Below are 27,741 nucleotides of genomic sequence, written 5' to 3'. Positions count from 1 at the left end.
GCAAACAATGGTAGGTTGATGGGATGCCAGAAAAGTTGGCAAATAGTCTGTTAACAAAGAATCTATTACATTGAATATTGTTGCCAGGAAGGGGAGAGGCGGGGGAATGGGCATTTATTGAAAGCTTGTGTCCTAGAGCACCAGCTATGTGCTGCCACACAGAAGCAGAAGGGAGACTGGAGGCAAAAATAATTTCTAAATTACCCACTGCTCTTAGTGAAAAATTAAATTTGTGGGGAATGTTAAAAAATGGAGCTAGCTCAGAGACCTCTAGGTGATCTGGCTCTTGGCTTGTTTACTTTAGACCCATGCCAAAGGGAAGGACACCCCCTTAGTAGAATGTGCCATCCAACTAAGCTTGCCAGGACACAGAGGAGACAAGGTCCAGGGTTGCCTGCTTAATTCTATGATTGGTCATAACCACAGAGACTCAACACTGAGTTTGAATTGTTACAGTTGTTCAGTTGCTAAGTCACTTCCCAGTCTTTGCAACCCCATGAACTGCTACACATCAGACTCCTCTGTCCTCCATTATCTCCTGGAGTTTGCTGAAATTTGTGTCCAGTGAGTCAGTGATGCTATCTAACTGTCTTATCCTCTGCTGCCTCCTTCTCCTCCTGCCCTCAATCTTTCCCAGCATCAGGGTCTTTTCCAATGAGTCAGTTCCTCCCATCAGGTGGCCAAAGTATTAGAGCTTCAGCTTCAGCATCAGTCCTTCCAATGAATATTCAGCGCTGATTTCCTTTAGGATGGACTGGTTGGATCTCTCTGCAGTCTAAGGGACTCTCAAGAGCCTTCTCCAGCACCACAGTTCAAAAGCATCAATTCTTTGGCGCTCAGCCTTCTTTATGGTCCAACTCTCACATCCGTACATGACTACTGGAAAAATCATAGCTTTGACTATATAGACCTTTGTCTACAAAGTGATGTCTCTGCTTTTGAATAGTAGGTCTTAAAAAACAGACTTGATTCTGTACTGGGGCGCCTGCTTGGTCATTTACTGTTTATTTTCCCTTAACTTCCATGAGCCTGTTTTCTGATGAGAAAACCTGTCTAGACAGAGCTTTGGTGAAGATCGGTGATGTAGACTATGAAAGCACTTTGCAAATATACAAGGTGCCCTCCTGCCCCAGGCCCTCCCCAACCCCTGAGCCACACCTCGCGCCCATCCCCCAACCTGAGGGGCCTCAGAGTGTCAGGGCTAACCTTTCCCCCCTTTCTTATCTCCACTCTCACTTCACAAGGGGACGAAAATGGAAAATGAAACCAAATTTAAGCAATTTATCAGTAATATGCTGCCATATTGAAACATTAATATTAATAAACTAGTGAAACTTTGTCATCTGTGTTGTAATAGAGTCAGACTGCCACACTTTTGAGCCTTGAACACGTTTCTTATGCTCTCTGGACCACAGTTTCCTCATCTGTGAAATGGGGAAATAACTGGTGGTTGTGAAAATTAAATGACTAAAGAGATAGGAATACCAGACCTGCCTCTTGAGAAATCAGGTCAGGAAGCAACAGAACTGGACATGGAACAACAGACTGGTTCCAAACTGGGAAAGGAGTACATCAAGGCTGTATATTATCACTCTGCTTATTTAACTTATATGCAGAATACATCATGAGAAACACTGGGCTGGATGAAACACAAGCTGGAATCAAGATCGCCAGGACAAATATCAGTAGCCTCAGATATGCAGATGACACCACCCTTATGGTAGAAAGCGAAGAAGAACTAAAGAGCTCCTTGATGGAAATGAAAGAGGAGAGAGAAAAAGTTGGCTTTAAACTTAACATTCAGAAAACTAAGATCATGGCATCTGGTCCCATCACTTCATGGCAAATAGATGGGGAAACAATGGCAGACTTTATTTTGGGGGGGCTCCAAAATCACTGCAGATGGTGACTGCAGCCATGAAACTAAAAGATGCTTACTCCTTGGAAGAAAAGTTATGACCAACTTAGACAGCATATTAAAAAGCAGAGACATTACTTTGCCAACAAAGATTCATCTAGTCAAAGCTATGGTTTTTCCAGTAGTCATTTCTGGATGTGAGAGTTGGACTATAAAGAAAGCTGAGCACCGAAAAATTGATGCTTTTGAACTGTGGTGTTGGAGAAGACTCTCCAACAGAGAGAGTCCCTTGGACTGCAAGGAAATCCAACCAATCCATCCTAAAGGAAATCAGTCCTGAATATTCATTGGCAGTACTGATGCTGAAGCTGAAGCTCCAATACTTTGGCCACCAGATGCGAAGAACTGACTCACTGGAAAAGACCCTGATGCTGGGAAAGACTGAAGATGGGAGGAGAAGGGGATGACAGAGGATGAGATGGTTGGATGGCATCACCGACTCAATGGACATGAGTTTGAGTCGACTCTAGGAGTTGGTGACGGACAGGGAGGCCTGGTGTGCTGCAGTCCATAGGGTCGCAAAGAATTGGACATGACTGAGCGACTGAACTGAACTGAATGCATGAAAAACACTCAGAAGTGCATCACTGGTAGCTGTTTTATTATCTCAGAACTTTTTCTTCGGATTTCATATGAGAAACTGCAGTCCTACACTTACCCTCTACTTCCTGACCAAGTGTTTTTTCCCTTGAGCTATAAATTAAGTGCATTGCCTTTGAACTTTTATAATAACATGCCCAATACAAATTAGGAGCTCAGGTAAATGTTTTGAGCTAAAGAAACATATTCTGAAAATGTTATAGTTTGACTGGTAGGATGCTACAAGTATTTAGCAGTAAGTATATTCCTTACTTAGTGAATAAGTCCATATGTGTGTCAAAAGAACAGAAATGAAAACAGTACATGAGAAAATGAAAACCCTTTCGATATTTGTTTCTGATAATTAAGTCTAAGAGAAACAGAAGGATCCTGACGTACATGCATTCACTTGTCCTTTTTGATTCCGCCCGTGAATTTTGGAAGTTCCAAAGCTACAGTCACATTTAGAAAGAATGACATGTTCTCTTCGGAAAACAAACATGCTATCACAGCAAGAGACACTCAGCTGGGTGTCTAGAGCTTACACAAGATGTGGGTAATGTTCAGACAAGAGATTAGGTGGCCAGCCACATGGGACAAGAATGTGCCTACAACTCTTAGGAGCAAGTGGCTATGCTTATGTTTCCATGTAATAGAAAAAATGACATCTCATTCAGAAAATCTAAAGAATTCAGGCTGCCACCTTGTGGCCAGAAGGAACTTAGCAAGATGAACATACAGGCTTGAAGCATCTGTCTTGCTGCTGGTTCCCCCATGCCCTCGTGCTCTTGTTGATGACTTGGGCATCTCACAAGCCAATCTCAGTTGGTATCTCCTCTTCCCGAAATGGTCCAATTTCTGAAATAAGAGGTCAGAAGGATAGTAGAACTTTCTCAACTGCAAGACTCAGTATAGGAACAGAAGACCTCAGGGAAATAGGACCCGTGCACCTCATGGCAGTTTCATGACTTCATTTATTCATTCATTCATTCATCAACCCATTCATTCCTTGAACATGTATTTGTTGAGCATGTGAATATATGAGGGCTACCATGATGATCAAGGCAAAACCCTGTCTTCCTTGAATTGACAGCAGGATGGAATCAAGAGATCCCCAGGGGCTACACAGAGCAACAGATGCCCCCACCCCAGACTTAGAGATGAAATAGGAGGAAGACAAAGTAAGAGGGAAGAGGTGGAAGGAAAGGGTTTCTGGCTATGTTTTTTTCTCTCCGATCCAGAGTATCAGAAGTGAGGGTGTTGGGGGGTGGGGTGAGGCGGAGAGCCCCTTCAAGACCTTCATTCCCTGAAGTTGGAGCGGGGACAGCACTGTGCTGGCCAGCACCCGATGGCCACACCCTGGGCTGTGTGGTTGGTGGCGAAGCTTCCAGGCTGCGGTTATCAGAAAACCTGGGAGCAGTCACTCTTCCCTCCTTTGCTGTTCCTGTTTTTCCCTTTCTCATTTACTCTCTGGTTGCCTTTTTCTCTTTTTCTTCTTCTACTCCACTTTCTCTCTCGTCTTCTTCCTCTAGCCTTTGTTCCTTTTCTCTCTCTTTATTCTACTTTTCACTTTTCTTCTCTATTTCTCTTCTTTTCATTAAAAAAACAAATCTCCCTTTCTCTATTACCTTGCTTTTTCCCTTGGTTCCCCCTACCCCACCCATCTTTTTATTATTCTCTCTGCTTCCTGCCCCCATGCCTCCCCTCACCTCCTGGCCCCTACCCCCCAGTTTCCTTTGCACATGCTGAGATCACTGCAGGCAAGCGTGCCCCTCCCTGCACAACTGTGCTGCATGAGGCTTTATGCAATTTGGTTCTGGGGTCTCTGGCTTCACCTCCTTCCCTCCTTGGTGGTGTCCCATAGATTTAGGGGTGGAGGGATTTATTTATTTTTTCAACATCCAAAACATTTTGTATTGGGGTATAGCCTATAAACAATATTGTTATAGTTTCAGGTGGACAATAAAGGGACTCAGCCATACATATACACAAATCCATTCTCCCCCAAACTCCCCCTCCCATCCAGGTTGGCACATAACATTGAGCAGAGTTCCCTGTGCTCTATGCTAGGTCCTTGTTCGTTATCCATTTTCAGTATAGCCGTGTGTCCATGACCTTCCCTAAGTCCTTAACTATCTAGGACTGGAGGGCTTTGGATGGGTTTGAAACCAAGTTTGGGAACAGTTGCTCTGGAGACTTCAAGCTGCATGTGTTCAAGGTCATTCTCCTTTTCCAGTCCCTGCCTTTATAACTACCTCTGCATTCAACAAGGAGCGAACAAGACAGGCAGCCTCCCCACACTGGACCAGGAACACAGAGGATGCTGGGTAACTTGGTATTATTTGTTTTTCACATGTTTTTTTTTGGTCGGATGGTCAAGTCAGCTCATGAAGGTAACTTGTTGGGGTGGAATTTCTTCTGTTATTGTTCATGTACTTTGAGCAAATAAAGTGTGACTCTTGATCCCAGAGCTGGGAAATACTTGCCCCTTCCCTGTTTTTTTTTTTTTTTTTTTGTGGAAGGGGCTAGAAATATTTTGTCTCTGATCCCTAAGAAGAAAAATGCTGTATAGAAATGAGATGGTATATTTTGTCATTCACACCAAGGATGCTCAGCTTGTAGTCTTTATGGAACCGTGGACTCCAGCACCACCTCTGTTTGTGAATTTGAACATGGTCCCCATCTGAGGTGTGAGCCTTTCTATCAAGACCTAATGGCTCAGAAGGAACCTCCACGCTCATTAGAAGCCCACTTTTCTGCTATTAAAATAGGGACACCAGACGGCTGCATGTTCAAATCCCCACACCACCTCTTACTGCGCCTCAATTTTTCCTTCTTATAAAATGAGAATATTGATTCCTATCATGTGGGGTTGCTGTGAGAATTTAATGAGCAAATATCCTTGAAAAAATGTTAGGGTTAAGCTGTCTAAAGCTGACTGAAGCTGCATCATAGATTTCCTACCTTAGTACCTTAAGGTAGCAAATAAACTTTACCTACCATTGTTAAAGATTTTCTTTGAAACAGTTTCTCTAAACACTTTCCATCTAACTTATTACAGTTCATAATTATATGGATTAAAAAACAAGAGTCCATTTTAGTATAGTTAGAACCTAAAATGCCATGTTGTTTTGTTTCCCTGAAGAATTGTAAAATTGTGTTGCTTTTAAGTACAAAACTCTAAAATATTCATCCATGTCTGAATGCACTCTGGGGCCTTCAGGGTCTAGTCACATAATATAATGTTAGAGTTTTCCACAGCTCAGTGTAAGGTGACTCTAGTCTGTTACAGAAAAGCGTGTCTCAGCTTCCCATGTCCTTTCATCTGTGATGTCCGATATAACTTTGATGCTTGGCTCTGAGTCAAAACTCATCTCATTGCCCCAGATTATGTAGGTGAGCTGGGAGAGCAGGTATAGGGAAGGTCCCAGGAATGTTGGTGAGGCAGAAAAACACAGGTGCTAGCCTGGACATCCGGGACCAGCCTTCCTGGGACTCACATGTTTGCAGACTCAAGTTCTTGTTCAATTTCTGTAATTCATTAAAATCTCTGCAAAGTTATCAAGGGCAATTTTCCTACTGAAATGTGTTTTGAGACATAAATTCATGGTCAAGCTAGATAGGATCCGAGATAAAATTTGTGCAGTATGCTATTGACCAAATAATTCAACCATGGATTGGAAAACAGCAAAAAGGTTCAGGTGTCAGATGTCAAGAGCTCAGTGAGTGAGAAGCTTGACCAGGCCTTCTGTGACCTGTGACAAGGCAACACCCTACCTTCCCCGGGCTGTCAGGAGTCCTCAGGGGGTTCCGGCCTTCCTACAACATCAGGGTACTTCTTGTTGTTGTTCTTGTTGACCAAAAAGTTCGTTTGGTTATTTTCATAAAGTGGTATGGGAACATGCGAGTGAACTTTTTGGCCAATCCAATCATTACAATTACAGCAAGTGAAATTGCTCCTTTTTTTTTTTTTTTTTTTTCGTTCTAGATACTGTATGGAGTTCAAGACAGAGTCATTGACTCATCACTGTGCCATGGAAAACCGCCCTCTGACCCGATGGATGCAGTATCTCCGAGAGGGCTACACAGTGTGCGTGGATTGTCAACCTCCAGCTATGAACTCTGTGAGCCTTCGTTGTTCTGGTGATGGCTTGGACTCTGATGGGTAAGGGAGAGAGACTGGTTGGAGGATTTCTCTTGGCCCTCATTTGGGGAGATATGTCCTTTTCATGTTATGCACAGCAGACCAATATTCAATTTGGGGAATCACAACAGTGGGGAGAAACTTTCATTTGGCCGTTCCAGAGTCCAGGACCCAGTTCACACTCTAGGACTTAGAGGCTCTGTACCAGAGAGGTGTGGGTGAATTTGGATATTTGGGTTCAGACCAAGGTCTCAAGGGATCATCAGAGACCTGCCCCCAAAGCAGCCACAGATGCTATGCAAACAGATGAGCTTATCTTTGTTCTAGTAATACTGTATTAATGGACACTAAAACTTCTAAAATTAAATTTTATAGAATTTTTATGTATCATGAAATAATCTATGAATTGCTTTCAGTTCTTTAAAAACATAAAAATAATTATTTTTATTACTGTTTTTTAAAAGTTGAGGTAGAGTTTATATCAGGTTCAGGTGTGAAAGTGAAGTGAGGTGAAAGTCAGTCAGTAGTGTCCAACTCTTTGCGACCCCATGGATTTATACAGTCCACGGAATTCTCCAGGCCAGAATACTAGGGTAGCCTTTTCCTTCTCCAGGGGATCTTCCCAACCCAGGGATTGAATCCAGGTCTCCCGAATTGCAGGCAGATTCTTTACCAGCTGAGCCACAGGTTCAGGTGTACAACATAACAATTCAAAAATTTTTTAGCTTATACTCCATTTATGGTTATTATAAAATGTTGGCTGTATTCTCTGTGCTGTATTCTTGCAGCTAGTTTATTGTATACCGAGTAGTTTGTGCCTCTTAACCCCCCACCCCCAGCTGTCCCTTGCCCTTCCCTCTCTCCACCGGTAACCACTAGTTTGTTCTCTATATCTGTGAGTCTGTTTCTTTGTTGTTTTCACTAGTTTAATTTGCAGAATCCACATACAAACGATAATACACAGTATTTGTCTTTCTCTATCTGACTTATTTCACCAGGTCCACCCATGTTATTGCAACTGGCAGGATTTCATTTCTTTTATGTCTAAGTTGTAATATGTATACCACATATTCTTTATTCATTCAACCATTAGTAAACACTTATATGCTTCCATGTCTTGGCTATTGTAAGTAATGCTGCTATGAACATTGGGGTGCCTGTATGTTTTTGAATTACTGTTTTCATTTTTTTTTTGATATGTGCATATATACAGGAGTATAATTTCTGGATCATATGTAGTAATCCTTCTTACCCTGTAGACCACAAGGGGTGGGTGGGCTGGATTCAGCCCATGGGTCACAGTTTGCTGAACCCTGTCCAGATGATTCATACTCACGGCAAAATTTCAGAACCACTGCTCAGTGAGGCAGTCACAGTCATGACTGAGGTAGTCTTGGAGGGCCTAGCTTTGCATGACATAAACCCTTTTGATGTTCTAAGCACTCAATTTTAATATGGGGGGTTGGGATTTCCTCACACAACATGAAGCAATTCATGGGATACCAGGTTTGGCATCCAACAATTTAACTTAATTCTGACACTATCAGTCCTACAAGCCTGCTCCCTCCTGCCGCCCCCTTCAAATACCAGTTTCCAGCTCAGTCAGTGCTTCTGACTGACTGGCTATACATCAGAGATTCCATGATCTCTTCCTCAGGTCTGATTAATTTGCTAGTGGCTCTCAGAACTCAGAGACACATTGCCTGACTAGATGACCGTGCATGTGTGCGTGCTACGTCACTTCAGTTGGGTCTGACTCTTTGAAACCCTGTGGACTGTAACCGACCAGGCTCTTCTGTCCATGCGGTGCTCCAGGCAAGAATACTGCTGAAGTGGGTTGCCATGTCCTCCTCCAGGGGCTCTTCCCGACCGAGGGATTGAACTCGTGTCTCTTAGTCTCCTGCATTGGCACGCCAGTTCTTTACCACTAATGCCACCTGGGAAGCCTGACTAGATGACCAGTTTATTGTAAAAGGATATAATTCAGTAACAGCCTGATGCGAGACAGGGAAGAAGTATGGGAAGGGGCGTCATTCTCCCCACCTCTCCATGTGTCCACTCACCTAGACACCCTCTAAACCCTGTCCTTTTGGCTTTCCTGGATGTCTCACTGTGGAGGCATCATTGATTAAGTCATTGGCTACTGACTGATTCAACTTCCAGCCCCTCTCCCATTCCTGGATGTTGGGGTTGGGGCTGTGGAGCCATGAATTCCAACCTGCTAACCACCTGGTTAATTCTTTTGGCAACCAACTCCCAACTTCAGGTGCTTTCAAAAATCTTCCTACTCACATAAAAAGACATCTTTATCACTCTCAACATTTAAGAAATTCCAATGGCTTTGGGGACTGTCAGTTAGAAACTGGACAAAAACCAAACACACAGGAGAAATATAGTTTAGTCGCCTGGATGGCCAAATATGTTTCTTGTAAATCATAATATTGCATAAATCTACAGAAATCTAGATTGTCCAAAAGAATTGACCCTTGAAAACATTTTACCTTCCTAAAAACCCATTCCGGTCCTGTACTTATCTACCAGTTAAATCCAGTAACATTATTCATAACTAAGAGACGGGTAGAATTGGTGACGGTATGGTTTATGGCTTTTAAAAATGTCAGATGGAATTGGTAAAAATATAGATTAGAAAGAAAAATGTGGACCTTTCTACTTAATCATTATTCCCAGAGCATATTTTAATATTTAATAACTTGAATTTATGTTTATTAGTCTCTTGTGTCCAACAGCCGCTATATCAAGTATACACACGAAGAGTAAAGTGGGTAAAGAATTCACATACAACAGAAACTTAATATTTTCCTGAATACCTCATCCATATTTTGACTGTAAAATGAATATTATAATTTAATACATACCTATAAGGCACCTTCAACCCTGGCTGAAGTTCCAGTGACTTAAAAAATAATAATTTCAATAATAGGGCTTTTTTCTTTTCACTGCTCACATTTTTCATTATGGGATCAAAGAGTTTTGGAAAGGATTACGAGGAATCATTTGGTTCAGTCCCCTCTAATTTAAATGTACACAAAACAGTACCTAGCAATCCCACTGCTGGGCATATACCCAGAGGAAACCACAGTTCAGAAAAACACATCACTCCAACATTCACTGCAGCACTATTTAAACAGTCAGGACATGGAAACAACCCAAATGACCATCAACAGAGGAATGGACAGAGGAGCGTTACATGCACACAGTGGAATATTATTCAGCCAGAAAAAGGAATGAAATTTGGTCATTTGTAGAGATGTGGGTGGACCTAGGGACTGACTGTCATACAGAGTGAAGTCAGAAAGAGAAAAACAAACATCATGTGTTAATGCATATATGTTGGATCTAGAAAAATGGCATAGATGATCTTATTTGTAAAACAGAAACAAAGACACAGACATAGGGAACAAACATCTGGACGCCAGTGTGGGGGACCATGGGAGATGGGATGAATTGGGGAGATTGGGATCGACATGTATACACTATTGATACTACGTATGAAATAGTTAACTAATGAGAACCTATTGTATAGCTCAGGGAAACCTACTCAGTGCTCAGTGGTGACCTAAATGGGAAGGAAATCCAAAAAAGAGCCAATATATGCATACGTGTAGCTGATTCACTTTGCTGTACAGTAGAGACTAACAACTCTGTAATGCAACTATAATCAGTTCACTTCAGTTCAGTTGCTCAGTCATGTCCGACTCTTTGCGACCCCATGAATTGCAACATGCCAGGCCTCCCTGTCCATCCAATAAAAATACACTAAAAAAACGTACACAAAACAGAAAGTCATTTTCCTTTATGCAACACTTCATATACTCAGAGCAACCGAGAGACATGCGTGCAGTGACCTCAAACTACAGTTCTCAATGTGCAGGGTCGGGGGAGGTCCTCAAATAAGGATTAATTGGTAACTTGTTTTGACAGAACCCAAAGAAAAGAAACAGTTGTGTTGTGATCATGTTTGTTTTATAATTTCAATTTGTAATGTACTTCAAAACTTCAAGTGTTAACCACTTTAAAAAAAAACACTTTAATTTATAATTCTGTAAATTAGAATCATCTTTGGTTTGCTTTAGTGTAACTCACATTTTCAAAATATCATTTCAGAAATCAGACCCTCCATTGGCAAGCAATTGGCAATCCTCGATGTCAAGGAACTTGGAAAAAAGTTCGGCGGGTAGAACAGTGTTCTTGTCCAGCCGTTCACAGTTTCATTTTTATATAGATCTTGATATAAATATTTCAAAGTGTGTTTGTAAACATGCTTAATACTAGCAAGTCATGTTCGATGCTGCATAATCCTTTGAAAACTCTTTGGCCTAAAGTTCCTAAATGTATGTCGTTGCCACATTCTGAAGCAGAGAAAGGAAATTCAGGGGCCAGTTCTTAAGAAACGCAGTACCTTTATTTTTATTTTTTACTATGTTGAGGACCCATTCTAAAGTCTCCTGTGGTTTTCTGACCTTGGCCTGTCACTTGGAGTCTCCTCATTGAACAGGTAGCCCTCTGGACACAGAGTAAGTCTGTTTGCACTAAAATGACTATGTTTTGTTAGTCCACTTACTGGTAAGTTGTCATTTAAGGGTACTCATGCTTTGAATCTTGGGTTCTTTCTTTCTATTCTGTAATCTCTTAAAAACTTCTTGCCTTTAAAAATGTCTACAGATATATGTACACTCATGCGTGCATTTCTAATATATTATTCCACAAATTCTGCAATAATAATTTCAAGCAAATTTGTCACAAGTAATTTTTCACTGGATGAGTTGTTTGAGATTTAGTAAGCAAAACCAACAGCTCTACTAAATATACCTTTTTTTTTTTAAAATAGAAGAAATTTTCTTCTGTTAACTGAAAAGCATCAATCAAATGTTCATTCTAGGTCAGTACAATTCCGTTAAATGTTTTAATTTCCATGAAGTGAAATTTTGGCAACAATAAGTGAAATAATTGCTTTAATTATGAACATTCTACCATCATTAGCATTGAAAATTATTTCCAAGGCATAAAGCCTGAAATTGACTACAATAATTTTGGAGTCCAACTTCAAGTTTAATTGAGGTGACATTACTACATTTCCCCCCCCTATAGCACAGGTTTTCTTTTGTTTGGAGTAGAAGGTAGAGGTATAGATTATGGAAGGCATAGATTTATTACAAATGCTATGATCTCCATCCCCACCCCACCTCTACAAACACAGAAGTATTAGTTTCCTTATTGTATGATTGGAAAATCAATGAACCAGAGACAAAAGGCCTTGTTGAAGAATCTGGACTGACAGAGCCAAATCTCAGCTTCTCATTCAGAATTTAGCTTCGATGACGAGCCTAATGTTGCCAAAGACTGCTCTGTAAAAGCAAAGCTTTTTGTATTTCTGAAGCAAATTTTAAATTCAGAATATTTTCTTCAGAGAACTGAATCTAGAGATTTAAACTGTAGGTAAACCTCGGAGATATTTGAGTTTGGTTCTAGACCACCACAATGAAGCGAGCCTCAAGATAGTTTTGGTTTCCCGGGGCATAAAATAGTTACGTTTACACCATATGTTTGCAGTCTATTGGGTGTAATAGCATTATGTCTAAAAAAAAGTATATAATTTAATTAAAAAATATTTTATTGCCCAAAACTACTAACCATCATCTGAGTCTTTGGTGAGTAGTAACATCAAAGATCACTGATTATAGCTCACCTGAACAAGTATAATAATAATGCTGAAGAAGTTTGAAATATGCTGAGAATCACCAAAATGTAACATAGACACACAAGGTGAGCAAATGCTATTGGAAAAATGGCACCAATAGATTTACTCAATCTAGGGTTGCCACAAACCTTCAATTTGTTAAAAAAAAAAAAAAGTAATATCTGCAAAGCACTATAAAATGAGGTGCGCCTGTATATGAAATTCCTTTGATTTCATATGTAGTAAAATATTATTTACTAACAAGTGATTTACTAAAATACCTATTTCTTGGCACTTATCATGTAATGATATAATGACAATAGCAAGTTTAATAGGGATGGAAAAGTCCCCAATATTTGATGCTGAGAGTAGCACTATTTCTGAGAATGTATTTGTTTAAATCTCAGGACTGTTTTGTGGTAAATTAAATTCTTCACAAATTAACAATAAAAATTTGAGTCTCATCAGAGTTAGAAACTTCAATTATCAGCTCAGTATTAACATTTCAAGATCATTTCTAACATTTGTAAAACAAAACTTTTGAAGGCATACTTGGGTAACTTTCAATGTTACTTAAAATTTTATACCAGTAAATAAACTTTCTGTTCACATTTTGAAAAGCTCTTTACTTGTTTGGCTAGAAAATACCCAAGTTTTCTGGACAAGTCAGGGAATAAACAAAAAATCTCACAAAAGCCAAAAGAAAACATTTTAGAATTGATAGGCATATGTATGATGATTAACAGCAATAAAGATATGACGTATTTATGGTTCCAATATGTTATAACATTCAGCCTATTTGAGTTGTATAAAATCAATTTTTCAAATTACATATTTAGCTTTCACTACATGACCATTAATTACTTTCATATTGAAGCATATTTTTGTTACTTCTATTCTTATGAAGAATTTCAAGGGCTGGAAGACATAACTACTAAATAATGATCTTGAAAAACTTGGTATTACTTCTAGCAAAGCCCATGGAAACAGTACAAAACTGAAACAAACTGAAACATGTGGTCTGAATGATGAATGAAGAACCCCCAATTTTTTATTTTCAGAGATAAAGATCAAGGAATTTAAGACTTCTTTGCTATTCCTTTTTAATGAGTACGTTAGAGTGGGGGTCCTTTCCAATGACCCTCTACAATGATTTACAGGCTCTAGCACTGCTTAATAGGTTGCTTTTAAAAAGTGCATGAGAAAAGTAATTTGAACAAAAGTAGATATACCCACTCAGGAAAGAAGGGGAAAGGAATTAAAGATGGTGATTATTCAGTAGAGAAAACCTGGGGGAGGGGAAATGAGAAGAGAAAAGAGTAGAAAAAGGAGCAAGGTAAACTATAATCTCATTGTTCTTTTTTTAGGGTCTTGGAATTTAAATTCTTGGAATTAAAAAAAGTTCTTTCTTTCTTTCTGTCTGTGCTGGGCTTTTGTTCCTGTGCCAGCTTTCTCAGGCTGCAGTGTGCAGGTTTCTAATTGCAGTGGCTTCTCCTGTGGAGCACAGGCTCTGGAGTGTGGAGGCTTCAGCAGTAGCTGTCTGCGGGCTCAGTAGTTGTGGCACATGGACTTAGTTGCCCTGCAGCCTGTGGGATCTTAGTTCCCAGACCAGGGATCAAACTCATATCCCCTGGATTGGCAGGCCTATTCTTAACCACTGGACCACCAGGGAGTTCCCTTTCTTGGGACGTTTTTATCTGAGAATGTTGAAATTATGGATAAATAGCAATAGCAATAACTTAAATTGTTTAGTTCTACTCTTGTATAAAAATTGCAATTACCATTTCTTCAAGGAATGCACCAAAATGATGTTAAAAAAAAACTAGTTCTGCCCTCTAAGACTATTTTGGTGAAGGTTTGTACAAATAAGTGTAAGATGGTTTAGAAAACCTGAATATTCTGATGAATATATTGAAAGAGAAGTGAAATTTCTAGGTCAAGGTGACAGATGGATAAACATGTTTATCTTCTTCCTCAACTCCCATTGAGATTATAGGATTCATGGAAGAGTCTGTAACACAGAGTCTATAACACAGATGAGAAGGCAGGGATGGAATGAGCTCATAGATTTTGAAGAAACTTTTTGAAGATTGAAAGCACATAGGATTCTATGGATGGATAAACCAGAATAGAGGGACCATACCCTTTAAAACACATAGAAAAGAAGATGGAAGTAGGGCCATTCTTCTTGGAGTGTGGCAGTCCTACCAAGCTCAAACAAAATGGATTTTAAAACTCCCCATTCCTAGAGACAAACTTGTGAAATTTAAAATCAAGGATAAAGAAAAGACTATAAAATCTTTCAAAGAAAGAAAAGCAGATTACCTACAAAGGAATAAGAATTCCCACGAGAAACAGCAGTCTTCTTGAAAGGTTGTTGTTGAATCACGATGCCAGGATTCTTGGCCCCCGGGGGAGAAGAATTCAATCTGGGGCCAGAGATGAGGCTTGATCTCTCAGAGGTTTTGTGTAATAAAGTTTTATTAAAGTATAAAGGAGATAGAGAAAGCTTCTGACATAGGCATCAGAAGGGGGCAGAAAGAGTACCCCCCTGCTAGTCTTTAGCTGGATGTTATATAGTCACTATCAGTCTGTTAATGAAAGAAAGGAATGTCTCAAACTTAGAATGGCACCAGGCCCCTCACCCATAAGATGTATTTTGGGATAATCTTGGCTCCAAATAGTTCATCTTGGGCCATAAAAGGATTAACTTGAATCTTGAAGAAGGGCAGATCACCATACAAATAGTGTCGTTTGCATAGATTAGAGGAACAATATGGGAGTATAACACACTGGTTTATCAAGTAGGTTCTGAGCCCAAAAGGCGGAACTGACTTGAAGACAGAGTTTGGGGTAAATGCATAGTACATTAGCATAGCTTAAGATAAACATTTCCATAAGAAAAAGGCATTGGTTAACTTCAGGTAAAACCAGGTGTCATGGCAACACAGAATTTTAAGAGAAACCCCCTTTTAAATTTGTATAGAGAAGGAAAAAAATATCGCTAGTTTGTTTGCTCCTGCCGCTTTAGGGAGATAAAAATGTCTGACACTTGCATTTGGAGACCCCTGGCCTTCCTGCCTGTTACCCTCTCATTCTCATCATCAGTGGATACTTAAGTCTAATAGAATAAAGCCGCCAAGTTCTGAAGGACAATAATTTTGAAACTAGAATTTCCGTATCAGTCAAGGCAGTGATTAAAGTGTGAAGGCAAAGATTCAGCCTTTCAGAGGTGTAGAGATTTAGAAGCCTTGTGAAATTGTCCTCAACAGGGTATTTTTTACTTTCTGACTTTAAGCCTTCTTCAGCGATCAATGCAAATAGAGGAAAACAACAGATTGGGAAAGACTAGAGATCTCTTCAAGAAAATTAGAGATACCAAGGGAACATTTCATGCAAAGATGGGCTCTATAAAGGACAGAAATGGTATGGACCTAACAGAAGAAGATATTAAGAAGAGGTGGCAAGAATACACGGCAGAACTGTACAAAAAAGATCTTCACGACCCAGATAGTCATGATGATGTGATCACTAATCTAGAACCAGACATCTTGGAATGTGAAGTCAAGTGGGCCTTAGAAAGCATCACTACGAACAAAGCTAGCGGAGGTGATGGAATTCCAATTGAGCTGTTTCAAATCCTGAAAGATGATGCTGTGAAAGTGCTGCACTCAATATGCCAGCAAATTTGGAAAACTCACCAGTGGCCACAGGACTGGAAAAGGTCAGTTTTCATTCCAATTCCAAAGAAAGGCAATGCCAAAGAATGCTCAAACTACCGCACAATTGCACTCATCTCACATGCTAGTAAAGTAATGCTCAAAATTCTCCAAGCCAGGCTTCAGCGATGCGTGAACCGTGAACTCCCTGACGTTCAAGCTGGTTTTAGAAAAGGCAGAGGAACCAGAGATCAAATTGCCAACATCCGCTGGATCATGGAAAAAGCAAGAGAGTTCCAGAAAAACATCTATTTCTGCTTTATTGACTATGCCAAAGCCTTTGACTGTGGATCACAATAAACTGCGGAAAATTCTGAAAGAGATGGGAATACCAGACCACCTAACCTGCCTCTTGAGAAATCTGTATGCAAGTCAGGAAGCAACAGTTAGAACTGGACATGGAACAACAGACTGGCTCCAAATAGGAAAAGGAGTACGTCAAGGCTGTATATTGTCACCCTGCTTATTTAACTTCTATGCAGAGTACATCATGAGAAACGCTGGACTGGAAGAAACACAAGCTGGAATCAAGATTGCCAGGAGAAATATCAATAACCTCAGATATGCAGATGACACCACCCTTATGGCAGAAAGTGAAGAGGAACTCAAAAGCCTCTTGATGAAAGTGAAAGAGGAGAGAGAAAAAGTTGGCCTAAAGCTCAACATTCAGAAAACAAAGATCATGGCATCCGGTCCCATCACTCCATGGGAAATAGATGTGGAAACGGTGTCAGACTTTATTTTTTGGGGCTCCAGAATCACTGCAGATGGTGACTGCAGCCATGAAATTAAAAGACACTTACTTCTGGGAAGAAAAGTTATGACCAACCTAGATAGCATATTCAAAAGCAGAGACATTACTTTGCCGACTAAGGTCCGTCTAGTCAAGGCTATGGTTTTTCCTGTGGTCATGTATGGATGTGAGAGTTGGACTGTGAAGAAGGCTGAGTGCCGAAGAATTGATGCTTTTGGACTGTGGTGCTGGAGAAGACTCTTGAGAGTCCCTTTGGACTGCAAGGAGATCCAACCAGTCCATTCTGAAGGAGATCAACCCTGGGATTTCTTTGGAAGGAATGATGCTAAAGCTGAAACTCCAGTACTTTGGCCACCTCATGAGAAGAGTTGACTCATTGGAAAAAACTCTGATGCTGGGAGGGATTGTGGGCAGGAGGAGAAGGGGACGACCGAGGATGAGATGGCTGGATGGCATCAGACTCGATGGATGTGAGTCTGAGTGAACTCTGGGAGATGGTGATGAACTGGGAGGCCTGGTGTGCTGTGATTCAAGGGGTTGCAAAGAGTCGGACACAACTGAGCGACTGAACTGAACTGAACTGATTTTGTATTGGAGTATAGCTGATTGGCAAACGATGTTGTGATAGTTTCAGGTGAACAGTGAAGGGACTCAGCCAAACATGTACGTGTATCCATTCTCCCCCAAACTCCCCTCCCATTCAGGCTGCCACATGTCATTAAGCAGACTTCCCTGTGGTCTACAGTGGGTCCTTGCTAGTTATCCATTTTAAATACAGCAGTGTGTACATGTCGATCCCAAACACTAGGATACTTTTCTCAATTAAACATGGCAGGTTGACAGTATCTTTACCTCCTTTACCTCCAGATTCCCGATAAAATTACAGTTAAAGGATTTTTTTAAAAAGACAGAGTATACTGATAAGGAGATTGAGAGGGAAGAATCTGAAAAGAGGTGGCTGTAAAATTTCAGGACCAGTAAAGCAGAAGAAAGGAGAGTCAGATCCCTAGAAGAGAGAATTTCAGTAAGCAAGGTCTTCTCCAGTATCCCAGGAATGTAGTCTTAGCCACTAGACCACCAGGGAGGTCCTGTGGGACCCATTTTACAGTGCCATTTCCCTTGCCACCCTCTTTTCTTCAGCAAGGAGGGCTGCCCAAATGCACAGCCCATGCCCAGACGAGATGGAGTATAATTAAACAGGGATGCCGAAAGACTGTCTTCTTAGAGGAAGACTGAACTGGAAACAAACCCCAAACTCTCCCCTTCTCCCCAAGGAATTGTGGGAACACTGCTTTAAGAGGTCTAAGAGGTTGTCACCAGTCAGCCGTCCTGTGAATCTGCAGCCCAAATTCTCATCACCAGGCTGGGCTTTAGAAATCTCACACTGCTAATTCAGTTTCAAAGTGGTTCTAACCGACTAAAAAAGAGAGAATTAAGAGAAGTTCCCAGATTTGGAATTAACTGCCTATCAGAACAAAGTCCAATATAATTCAGAGGAAGAAAACAAAATCTAGAACTCAAAGTCATCGGTCAGCAAACTACAACCTGCAGGCTAAATCTTGCCTGTAGTTTCTGTAAATATAATTTCCTTGGAACACAGTCAGGCCCATTTATTTTCATGTTTATGTCTATGGACCATTTCAAGCAGAGTTGACAGAAACCCAGTGGCCCGCAAGGCCTACAATATTTCATCTGGCCCTTTACAGAAAGCTTGCTTACCCTGGCTTAGATCATTGACATTTAATGTAATTATTCGTGTGGTTGCATTCAGGAGCACCATCTGTTTTTTTGTTAGTCCTTGTGGTTTTGTTGGTTTTTGCTTCCTGTTCTTCTCCCTGCTTTTGCTTTCTTAGGGATTATTTAAATAATTTTCACTATTTCAACTTATATATTAGTTATATATGTGTATTTTTTTAAATGGTTGCTCTAGGGGTTACAGTATCATACCTAATATTTTATAATAAATGTAACAGTTACTATTATTCCTCTTTAAACATTCATTCAGCTGCATTGGGTCTTAGTTGTGGCATGTGAACTCTTAGCTGTAGCATTTGGGACCTGACAAGGGATTAAACCCAGGGCTTCTGCATTGGAAGGGCAGTCTTGGCCACTGCAACCAGGAAGTCCCTAATATGATTCATAATATTACACTTCTTGTAAATTGGAAAAACCTTGCAGGCATAAACTGGAAACTCAGAGAATGAATCTAAAAATTGACAAAGGGCAGAACGTATACGACAACACTGAGTCATAACCTCTGTGGCAATCAGTTTAGAATGAAGAACTGAATTCCCAAAGCTATCTACCCAGAATGGGCAGGACTCAGTTGATGACTACCAACATCCCAATTTTTTTGTCCCTACTTTCCACTTAAGAGCAGAGAAAGCCAAGTATGTTCCCCAAAACAATCATATAAGATGCCTGCTGCTGGCTGGCTGGCCTCCAGCTTCCTCATGCCAACAAGCTCCAATCAGAGCACGCCTGAAGCCTTAGTTTTTGACTACAAAGCTTTCCCACTATAAACATCTGCCTGCATCTCTGCCAAACACAAGTGATGGTGGCTGGCTTCCTTAATATAGCAAGCTCTGAATAAACAGCCTATTTGTTTTCATTTTTGAGTGGTTTCATTTATTTCCACAACTCAAATAGTTGTGATATAAGGAAGAAGCACAAGCTGGAATCAAGATTGCCAGGAGAAATATCAATAACCTCAGATATGCAGATGACACCACCCTTATGGCAGAACGTGAAGGACTAAAGAGCCTCTTGATGAAAGTGAAAGAAGAGGGTGAAAAAATTGGCTTAAAACTCAACATCCAGAAAACTAAGATCATGGCATCTGGTCCCATCACTTCATGGCAAATAGATGAGGAAACAGTGGAAACAGTGGCTGACTTTATTTTTCTGGGCTCCAAAATTACTGCAGATGGTGATTGCAGCCATGAAATTAAAAGATGCTTACTCCTTGGAAGGAAAGTTATGACCAAACTAGACAGCATATTAAAAAGCAGAGACATGACTTTGTCAACAAAGGTCCGTCTAGTCAAGGCTATGGTTTTTCCAGTGGTCATGTATGGATGTGAGAGTTGGACTATAAAGAAAGCTGAGCACTGAAGAATTGATGCTTTTGAACTGTGGTGTTGAGAAGACTCTTCAGAGTCCCTTGGACTGCGAGGAGATCCAACTAGTCCATCCTAAAGGAGATCAGTCCTGAGTGTTCATTGGAAAGACTGATGTTGAAGCTGAAACTCCAATACTTTGGCCACCTGATAGAAAGAGCTGACTCATCTGAAATGACCTTGATGCTGGGAAAGATTGAGGGCAGGAGAAGGGGACAACAGAGGATGAGATGGTTGGATGGCATGACCGACTCAATGGACATGGGTTTGGGTGGACTCCGGGAGTTGGTGGACAGGGAGGCCTGGCATGCTGCATTTCGTGGGGTCACAGAGTCGGACACAACTGAGTGACTGAACTGAACTGAATTATATAACCTTACTTTGTAGAAATGCAAATGAACAAGTATGGCTATATACATGAATATGTTGAGTGGGGGTTAAAAGACAAAGAATACAGAGTAGTTCATTTCCTTAAATCAAAAAGAAAAACAGGATTTCCCTAGTGATCCAGCAGTTAAGAATCCACCTGGCTATGCAGGGGACATGGGGTCAATCCCTGGTCTGGAAAGATCCCACATGCATGGGGGGACTAAGCCCATGTATAAGCCCATGTGCCTAAGCCCATGCTCCACAACAAAAGAAGCCACCACAATGAGAAGCTTGTGCTCTGCAACTAGAGGGTATCCCCTGCTCACACTCACAGCACCTAGAGAAAGCCTGCATGCAGCAAGGGAAGACCCAGAGAAATAAAAAATAAATAAAAGTAATTAATCAATTAAGGAAAAAAACCAGATACTCTCCCAGCCTTTGCAGCTTGGCTCTGAGTTGGGTAGCTCATTCAACGCTGAACCAGGCCACCTATAACTTACTCTGTCTTAGCCTCCATCTCCGGCACTTATGAAGCCTAGGATCACACAGCAGAGGCCTAGGGTGCTCCCAGGTCTTTCCTGAGACTGTGTCTAGTCCTGGGCACAGAGGCCTGGTCTTCTGGATTCCCTGGTTTACTCAAGACTTTCAAAGCCTTTACCTACCACATACCTTAATTTCATGCAGCCATATTAAAAGATGCTTGTTCCTTGGAAGAAAAGCTATGACCAACCTAGACAGCATATTAAAAAGCAGAGACACTACTTTTCCAACAAAGGTCCGTCTAGTCAAAGCTATGGTTTTTCCAGCAGTCATGTATGGATGTGAGAGTTGGACTCTATAAAGAAAGCTGAGCGCCAAAGAATTGATGCTTTTGAACTGTGATGTTGGAGAGACTCTTTGAGTCCCTCGGACTGCAAGGAGATCCAACCAGTCCATCCTAAAGGAAATCAGTCCTGAATTGGAAGGACTGATGCTGAAGATGAAGCTCCAATACTTTGGTCACCTGATGGGAAGAGCTGATTCATTGGAAAAGACCCTGATGCTGGAAAAGACTGAAGGCAGAAGGGTATGGCAGAGGATGAGATGATTGGATGACATCACCAACTCGATGGACATGAGTTTGAGCAAGTTCCAGGAGTTGGTGATGGACAGGGAAGCCTGGCATGCTGCAGTTGATAGGGTCGCAGTTGGACACTACTAAGCAACTGAACTACCTTCTTTTCCAGGCTCTCCAATCTGTCTGCTGTCTTTGACCCCAGGCAGATGGAGGCACTACTTTTAAAGCCCATGAGTTCAGAAGGGGCAAAACATAGGCAAATCTCTGAACCCTCAGGGAACTGCCAGACATGGAAACACCCCACTACAATCCTGAGCACAAGATCTGTGTCGGCCTCTCCCACATCATGAAATTACACCCCGACAACACATATCACTGGTCCCCACAAGCAGGATAAAGAAAACCACCAGAATGCTCTACAATTTAGCAGGCTCTTTTTTCATTGAGCACTGCCCGTTTAAGTTATTAGATTCGTTTCAAAAAGTTGATTCTAATAGTTTTTTTTTTTTGCCAGCTTAATATTTGCTTCAGAAAAGGAAAGCCTCTCTGGAACTCCCACTTTGTCATTCTCTATGTAACCTTTTTAATGATTGTTTTAGAAATGAAGGGCAGATTAGTGGTTGCCAAGGGTTGGAGGAATGATGTAGGAGAGAAAGATGAGCGGCAACATAAGGGATCCTCACCGTGTTGGAGTATCTTGCCTGTGGTAGACACATGCACCTATATAAGAGATAAGTTGTTTGGAATTACATACAGCGTACACACAGGGTACAAGACCGGGAAAATCCGGGTAAAACTGATGATTTATATCAATAGTCTGATGGTGACTTACTGTGGTTTAACTGACACTGGGGGAAGCTGGAGCAAGTGTACAAGGACCTATTATTTCTTACAACTGTATGTGAGTCTAGATGTCTGAATAAATTTCAGTTTAAAAATTCAAAATATTCAGATAAAAATGAGGAAGCATTTAGGAATACAACCACCCAACTTATTTCACTTTTCTATGTGTCCACAAGTTATATAATAAAAATCTATGCTTACATAAATCTATAACAGTTCTTTAATTAAAAATAAAATTCTAATAAGAAAGCACCACATTATAGCATAATTCATAGTGATCTTTTTTAGTGGCACATGAAATAACTGAGCATCTTATAGTTCCTATCAGTTTAGATTTGATGATTTAGGGTATTTGGAAAGAGGTTGACAAACTGGTCTATTTTGGCTCATAAATAAAAGCCATCAGCTTTGGCACTGATCATCAAAATGTCTGCAGTACACACAATGATGGTAACCATACTGCAGCAGGACAGACAGAACCAGGAAACATTATCCACATTTTAATTTATTATACATATAAGACAACAAATTCACAAACTCAGGAACAATGAGAAAGTAATGTATAAAACTTTAATAAGAAAAACAAATAACAAAATAATCATTTAATTTTTTGTCCAAATACTTAAGCATTTTCACATACTTATTAATAAAACATACATAACTCAAAATGCTAAATAATTCTAGTTTTTGACAAAATTCTCTAAAGAACATGTTGGTAAAAACTCAAAAGTTGTCTAATAAGGTGTGCAGGATCTTGTTTATTTACTATTTATCATAGACATTAAAATGATTATGTTTAAAGCCAATTTAAACATTTATAGAATGCTATTTAGGCCGGATATTTATCTAACTAAATGAAAATATCAGAGAAATTGATATTTATAGCACCAGGTTATAAAGAAGCTTTATTTAAACTATCTCTGTCAAAGTTTTAACACCAGAACCAAAGTCAAATGTACCTAAATGAAACATAAGCTATTCTTGGTAGCAGTATAAACTCTGTCCTATGGGTATTACATTTTCAAGTTTTTTCCTTTATATGAAACTACTTAAAAGGAAATTTTGAGTATATCTCATAGATTACTTTGTACATTTATCATTCTATAAGCAAATGTGTTAGTAATTAACATATTAAGGTCATAAATCATTACGCCTTATGTCAAAGGCCTCTTATTCACTGATTTAGAAACTTCACTTTTAGGAGTGTCAGAGTTGAAGTCAGCCCACACATATACAGCAGGTTAACAGCAATATATTTTTCCTCTAATCAGGCTTCGGAATAGGGTTTGGAGGTAGGAGGACTGAAAGCACTAGGGTTCCAAAAAATTTATGTTTTTTATTAAAGGAAAAAGATTCTTAAAGAATACAATGATGGTAATGCTCTTATAGCACAAATCCTCATATTGAATGACTGTGCTACAGAAAAAATACTGTAATGCTTTAAACAGAATTTTGACCAACTTTCAAACAACATGCAGTGATTAGTGTTAAACTGTCATCTCATCAAGCTCTGCAAACACTCTCAGTCTTCACTGTCCGAACAGATCAGTTTTAGCTTCTTCATAGTCCTCCATCTGTCTTTCAACATGACGCTTGTTCGGTTGTTGAATTCATAATGTGATAGTATTTTTGACCAATTTCCCTCTCCGTATTTCCTCACACCAGATCTCAGATTCTTGTCTTCTTCCCAAAGCCATGCCTTTTGATGAAAAGTAGGATAGTTAATCACAGAACCAGTTCTTGACAAATAGCATTAGTTTCAGGTGTACAACATAATGATCCAGTATTCATACATATTGTGAAATGATCATCACAATAAGTCTAGTTAACATCTGTCAAAAGTGGATAAAAAGTAGAGCAGTTATTCACAGAAACAATTCTTTAACATATCTAAATACAAATTTTTAAAAAACCAATATGTTACAATTTCTTAACGGTGGAAGAAATTCTGTGAACATATCTTATATTTCTGTAAGATCTTGTGGTGGTGATATTATCAAGGGTCCTGACTAGATCACTGTTCATTTTGCATGACACACTATGGCTCTGCTGCCCCAAGTCAGACAGCTATAAAGGGTGAGAACTAAACACAAACCCAATTTGTCTGACTTAGCCCACAAAGTCTCTTAAAATTCGACACCTGTTAACAGGTTAGAGATGTGTCTCCCTCTTCCTCGCTCTCATGCGTACTCAGTCATGTCCAACTCTTTGCGACCCCATGGACTGCAGCCGGCCAGGCTCCTCTGTCCACGGAATTCTCCAGGCAAGAATACTGGAGTATTTCTCCCTCCAGTATTCTTTCTTCCTCCAGGGTATCTTTCCAACCCAGGGACTGAACCCGAGTCTCCCGTGTCTACAGCACTGGCAGGTGAGTTCTTTACCACTAGTGCCCACCTGGGAAGCCTTAGAGATGTGTAGGATTCATATAATGCCAAATAGAACTTATGAATATTTAATTCTTCCCTAATGAACTCAGCGAAAACCCTGTTCTATGTTGGGCAAAGTACACACGCACGTAAGACTAAAATCTTCTCACTTTCTCCAACAGGTTTCTGAGAACACAACTAACACAAACTAATTAAAGATACAGTATTTTGTTTTTGGAGAAAATGACTGAAAAATTTAAAAAATCAAATTCAGTATTATACATAGAAAAAGATTACTGATACTTGGCATTTGCTAGAGGTGACCAACTAACTATTCCTTCTGTTGACATGCTGAGAAGCAATACATAGGGTCATCTGAATGATTATTTACTGTTTCCGAACTACGAATGCTTTCCCCAGCTGACTCACATTTGGTTTAAAAATTTATCCATCATCAGTCATGAAAGGGCAAATACTGTATGATTTCACTTACGTGAGATATCTACAGTAGTCAGATTCCCAGAAACAGAGAGTAGAATGATGGTTGACGGGAACGGGAGGCAGGGAAATAGGGGGCTGTCTAACCAGCATAGTGTTTCAATTTCACAAGATGAAAAAGCTCTAGAGGCTGTTGTACAATGTGAATGCATTTAATGCCAGTGAATAATACACTTAAAAAACAAGGTGACAAATTTTATGCTATGTTTTACTATAAATACATTTTTAAAATGAATAAAGGTCTTGAGTAGACAATTCTCCAAAAAAGATATATAAATAGCCAATAAGCACTTGAAAACATGCTCAATGTCACTTAATAATTACAGAAAAGCAAATCCAAAACCCTAGAAGATATTGCCTCAAACCCATTAGGAGGTACACCATGAAACAACCAACCAAATACAGAAAATAACACGTGCTGGTGAGGATGTGGAAAAACTGGAACTCTTATGTGCTTTTGGTGGGAATGAAAACTTACGTGACTGCTAGGGAAAAGTGTGGTGGTCCCTTGAAAATTAAAGGCATCATGTGACCCAACAATTCTGCCTGTGAGTAGAATTCTATATTCTTCTGAATACAGCCAAAAGAACTGAGTGCAGAGACTTGAAATTTGCACACTCCTGTTGATAGCAGTATTACACATAATAGACAAAAAGTGGTATATAAATACAATATCATTAGCTTTAAAAAAGGAAGATTCTGACACATACAAGGGAAATGATCTTGTCCTCAAGGTAAATGAGGACATTATGCTAAGTGCAAGGAGTCAAATACAAAAGAAAAAATACTGTAGATTTCCACTTATATGAGGTACCTACAATAGTCAAATTGAGAGAAAGTAGAAAGTTGGTTGCCAGATGCTTGTGGGGGCGGGGTGAATGAGCCGTTACTGCTTAATCGGTACAGAGTTTCAGTTTTGTAAGATAAAAAGAGCTCTGTGGATGAATGGTGGTAAGGTAGCACAGGAGGTGTTTAATGACACTGAACTATACACTTTAAAATGGCTAAGATGACAACTGAATATTCACTGGAATATTGGACTGATGCCAAATCTTCAAAACTTTGGCCACTTGATGCGAGGAGCTGACTCATTTGGAAAAGACCCTGATGCTGGAAAAGATTGAGGGCAAGAGGAGAAAGGGATGACAGAGGATGAGATGGTTGGATGGCATCACTGACTCAATAGACATGGTCTGCGCAAACTCTGGGAGATAGTGAAGGCCAGGAAGACTGCTGTGCTGCAGTGCATGGGGTCACAAAGAGCTGCACATGACTTAATGACTGAACAATAACAAGATGGCAATTAAAAAAAAAGAGAGAAAAAAAAAAAGAATCCAGCTCAACTGTCTGACACACCAAAAAGAAACTCAAGGTGCTTGCAGACAAATATGAGATCAAAATTATCTTGTGTACGACTCAATGCCATAAAACTGGCAGTATCATTATACCTCCTGCAGAAGTTTGTTTGAGCTGTCGCCTATCAGCAATGATGCTGCCTACAAGTGTAAGACTACTCACCCTCTAGACAAAGACTGACATCTGCCCTATGACCGTCTGTCCTGACAAGCCAGCCCACTTCCCTCACCAGTCACCACTCCTAAAAGCCTCACCACACTGCTCATTACTAACTGACACAAAACCAAAGGAGATATAAATTCTGCATGTGTGCAGTAAGGAGTTTAAAGGGGAGAGGGATGTACTTATTGATTAATCTCTGGGTTCACGTAAATCTTTGAGAATGTGATGAAAGCTATGGATCCATTTTGCAGACAAGTGAAGGTACATAACATTTTACACAAAATTTCAGGAGCCATTTAGAATCCCCTTAAGAAAACTTATCAATTCTATGGTCCTTCAAGTTAAGAATTTTTGTTGTGTAAGAAGCTGCCACACGTTTACTCTGTTTTAAAAAGTAGCCTTTGATTTATGCAAATCTAATATACATAGCACCATTTCCTTGTTTTAATCTCAGTAATATTTAATAGAGAGCACAGATGATATCTGATTAAATACAAAAGCCTGTTTCTCTGAAGAAATAACAACCTCTGCTTGAATACTATTTAGGTTCCTGAGTGCAACCAAAGTTTAAATGGTATTTCCAGTGGATCATATTCAGCAAGGGTTAGGCAGGCAACTGTCCCCGGTATAGCACAGGAGCTAAACGATGGTTTTTACATTTTAAAAAGTAGTTTTCAATAAAAAGAATATGCGACAGAAACTGTATATGGCTCACTGCCTAGCCCTTTATAGAAAGTTTGTCAACCTCTGATCTAGAAGTTATAATTTTGTCAGTAAAAGTTAACTGAAAACCACAATGTTTAACATTAAACATTTAATTTTTTTCTTCTATTGAAAACGAGCAACTATAACTTGATATATTATTGTTACTTCATGATTATGGCTTATATTGTTTGATCTGAATGCTTTTTTTTTAATAGCCCTTGCTTACTTTCATCTATGATTTAAAGGGGAAAGAGTCTTAAAAAACACCATATGGAATATATCAGTAATCATATAGCAAACAGAAACTATACTCTTCCAGCCCTGGTTGGGAAACTAGGATTACGCAAGCTACACAGTGTAGCCAAAAACAAAAATGAAAGTTTAGAAAACTTAAAGAGGTCAACCTCTATTGTTCATAGATGGAACTGAATAAGTGACACAATGGACTTATCAG

At 39.9% G+C, this 27,741-nt stretch overlaps 2 protein-coding genes across 7 annotated transcripts in view; one reads left to right on the top strand and one right to left on the bottom strand.

Moving 5' to 3' along the window:
* Positions 1 to 18,794, top strand: part of SBSPON (somatomedin B and thrombospondin type 1 domain containing) — a 37,678-nt gene extending 18,884 nt beyond the window's left edge. The window contains exons 3-5 of the mRNA XM_027973043.3: positions 4,734 to 4,824; positions 6,486 to 6,662; positions 10,767 to 18,794. Coding sequence (XP_027828844.1) covers positions 4,734 to 4,824; positions 6,486 to 6,662; positions 10,767 to 10,884 — 386 coding nt within the window. The 3' untranslated portion in view covers positions 10,885 to 18,794. The remainder of the gene's footprint in view (positions 1 to 4,733; positions 4,825 to 6,485; positions 6,663 to 10,766) is intronic.
* A 3,893-nt stretch (positions 18,795 to 22,687) lies between these two features.
* The window catches only part of TERF1 (telomeric repeat binding factor 1), a 40,854-nt gene continuing 35,800 nt past the window's right edge, over positions 22,688 to 27,741 (bottom strand). For 2 of the 6 annotated variants that reach the window (XM_060393801.1, XM_060393802.1), the window contains exon 10: positions 22,688 to 24,032. In XM_060393801.1, the coding sequence (XP_060249784.1) occupies positions 23,988 to 24,032 (45 nt within the window). In that variant the 3' untranslated portion in view covers positions 22,688 to 23,987. Of the gene's footprint in view, positions 25,685 to 27,741 lie in introns of all 6 variants that reach the window. The other 4 variants (XM_042254315.2, XM_027973041.3, XR_009595059.1 and 1 more) reach the window with 3 other exon arrangements.

This window comes from Ovis aries, chromosome 9 (genome assembly GCF_016772045.2).
Source record: "Ovis aries strain OAR_USU_Benz2616 breed Rambouillet chromosome 9, ARS-UI_Ramb_v3.0, whole genome shotgun sequence".
Taxonomy (NCBI): domain Eukaryota; kingdom Metazoa; phylum Chordata; class Mammalia; order Artiodactyla; family Bovidae; genus Ovis; species Ovis aries.
Note: the sequence above shows the minus strand (reverse complement) of the source record. Positions and strands in the feature narration are given on the sequence as shown.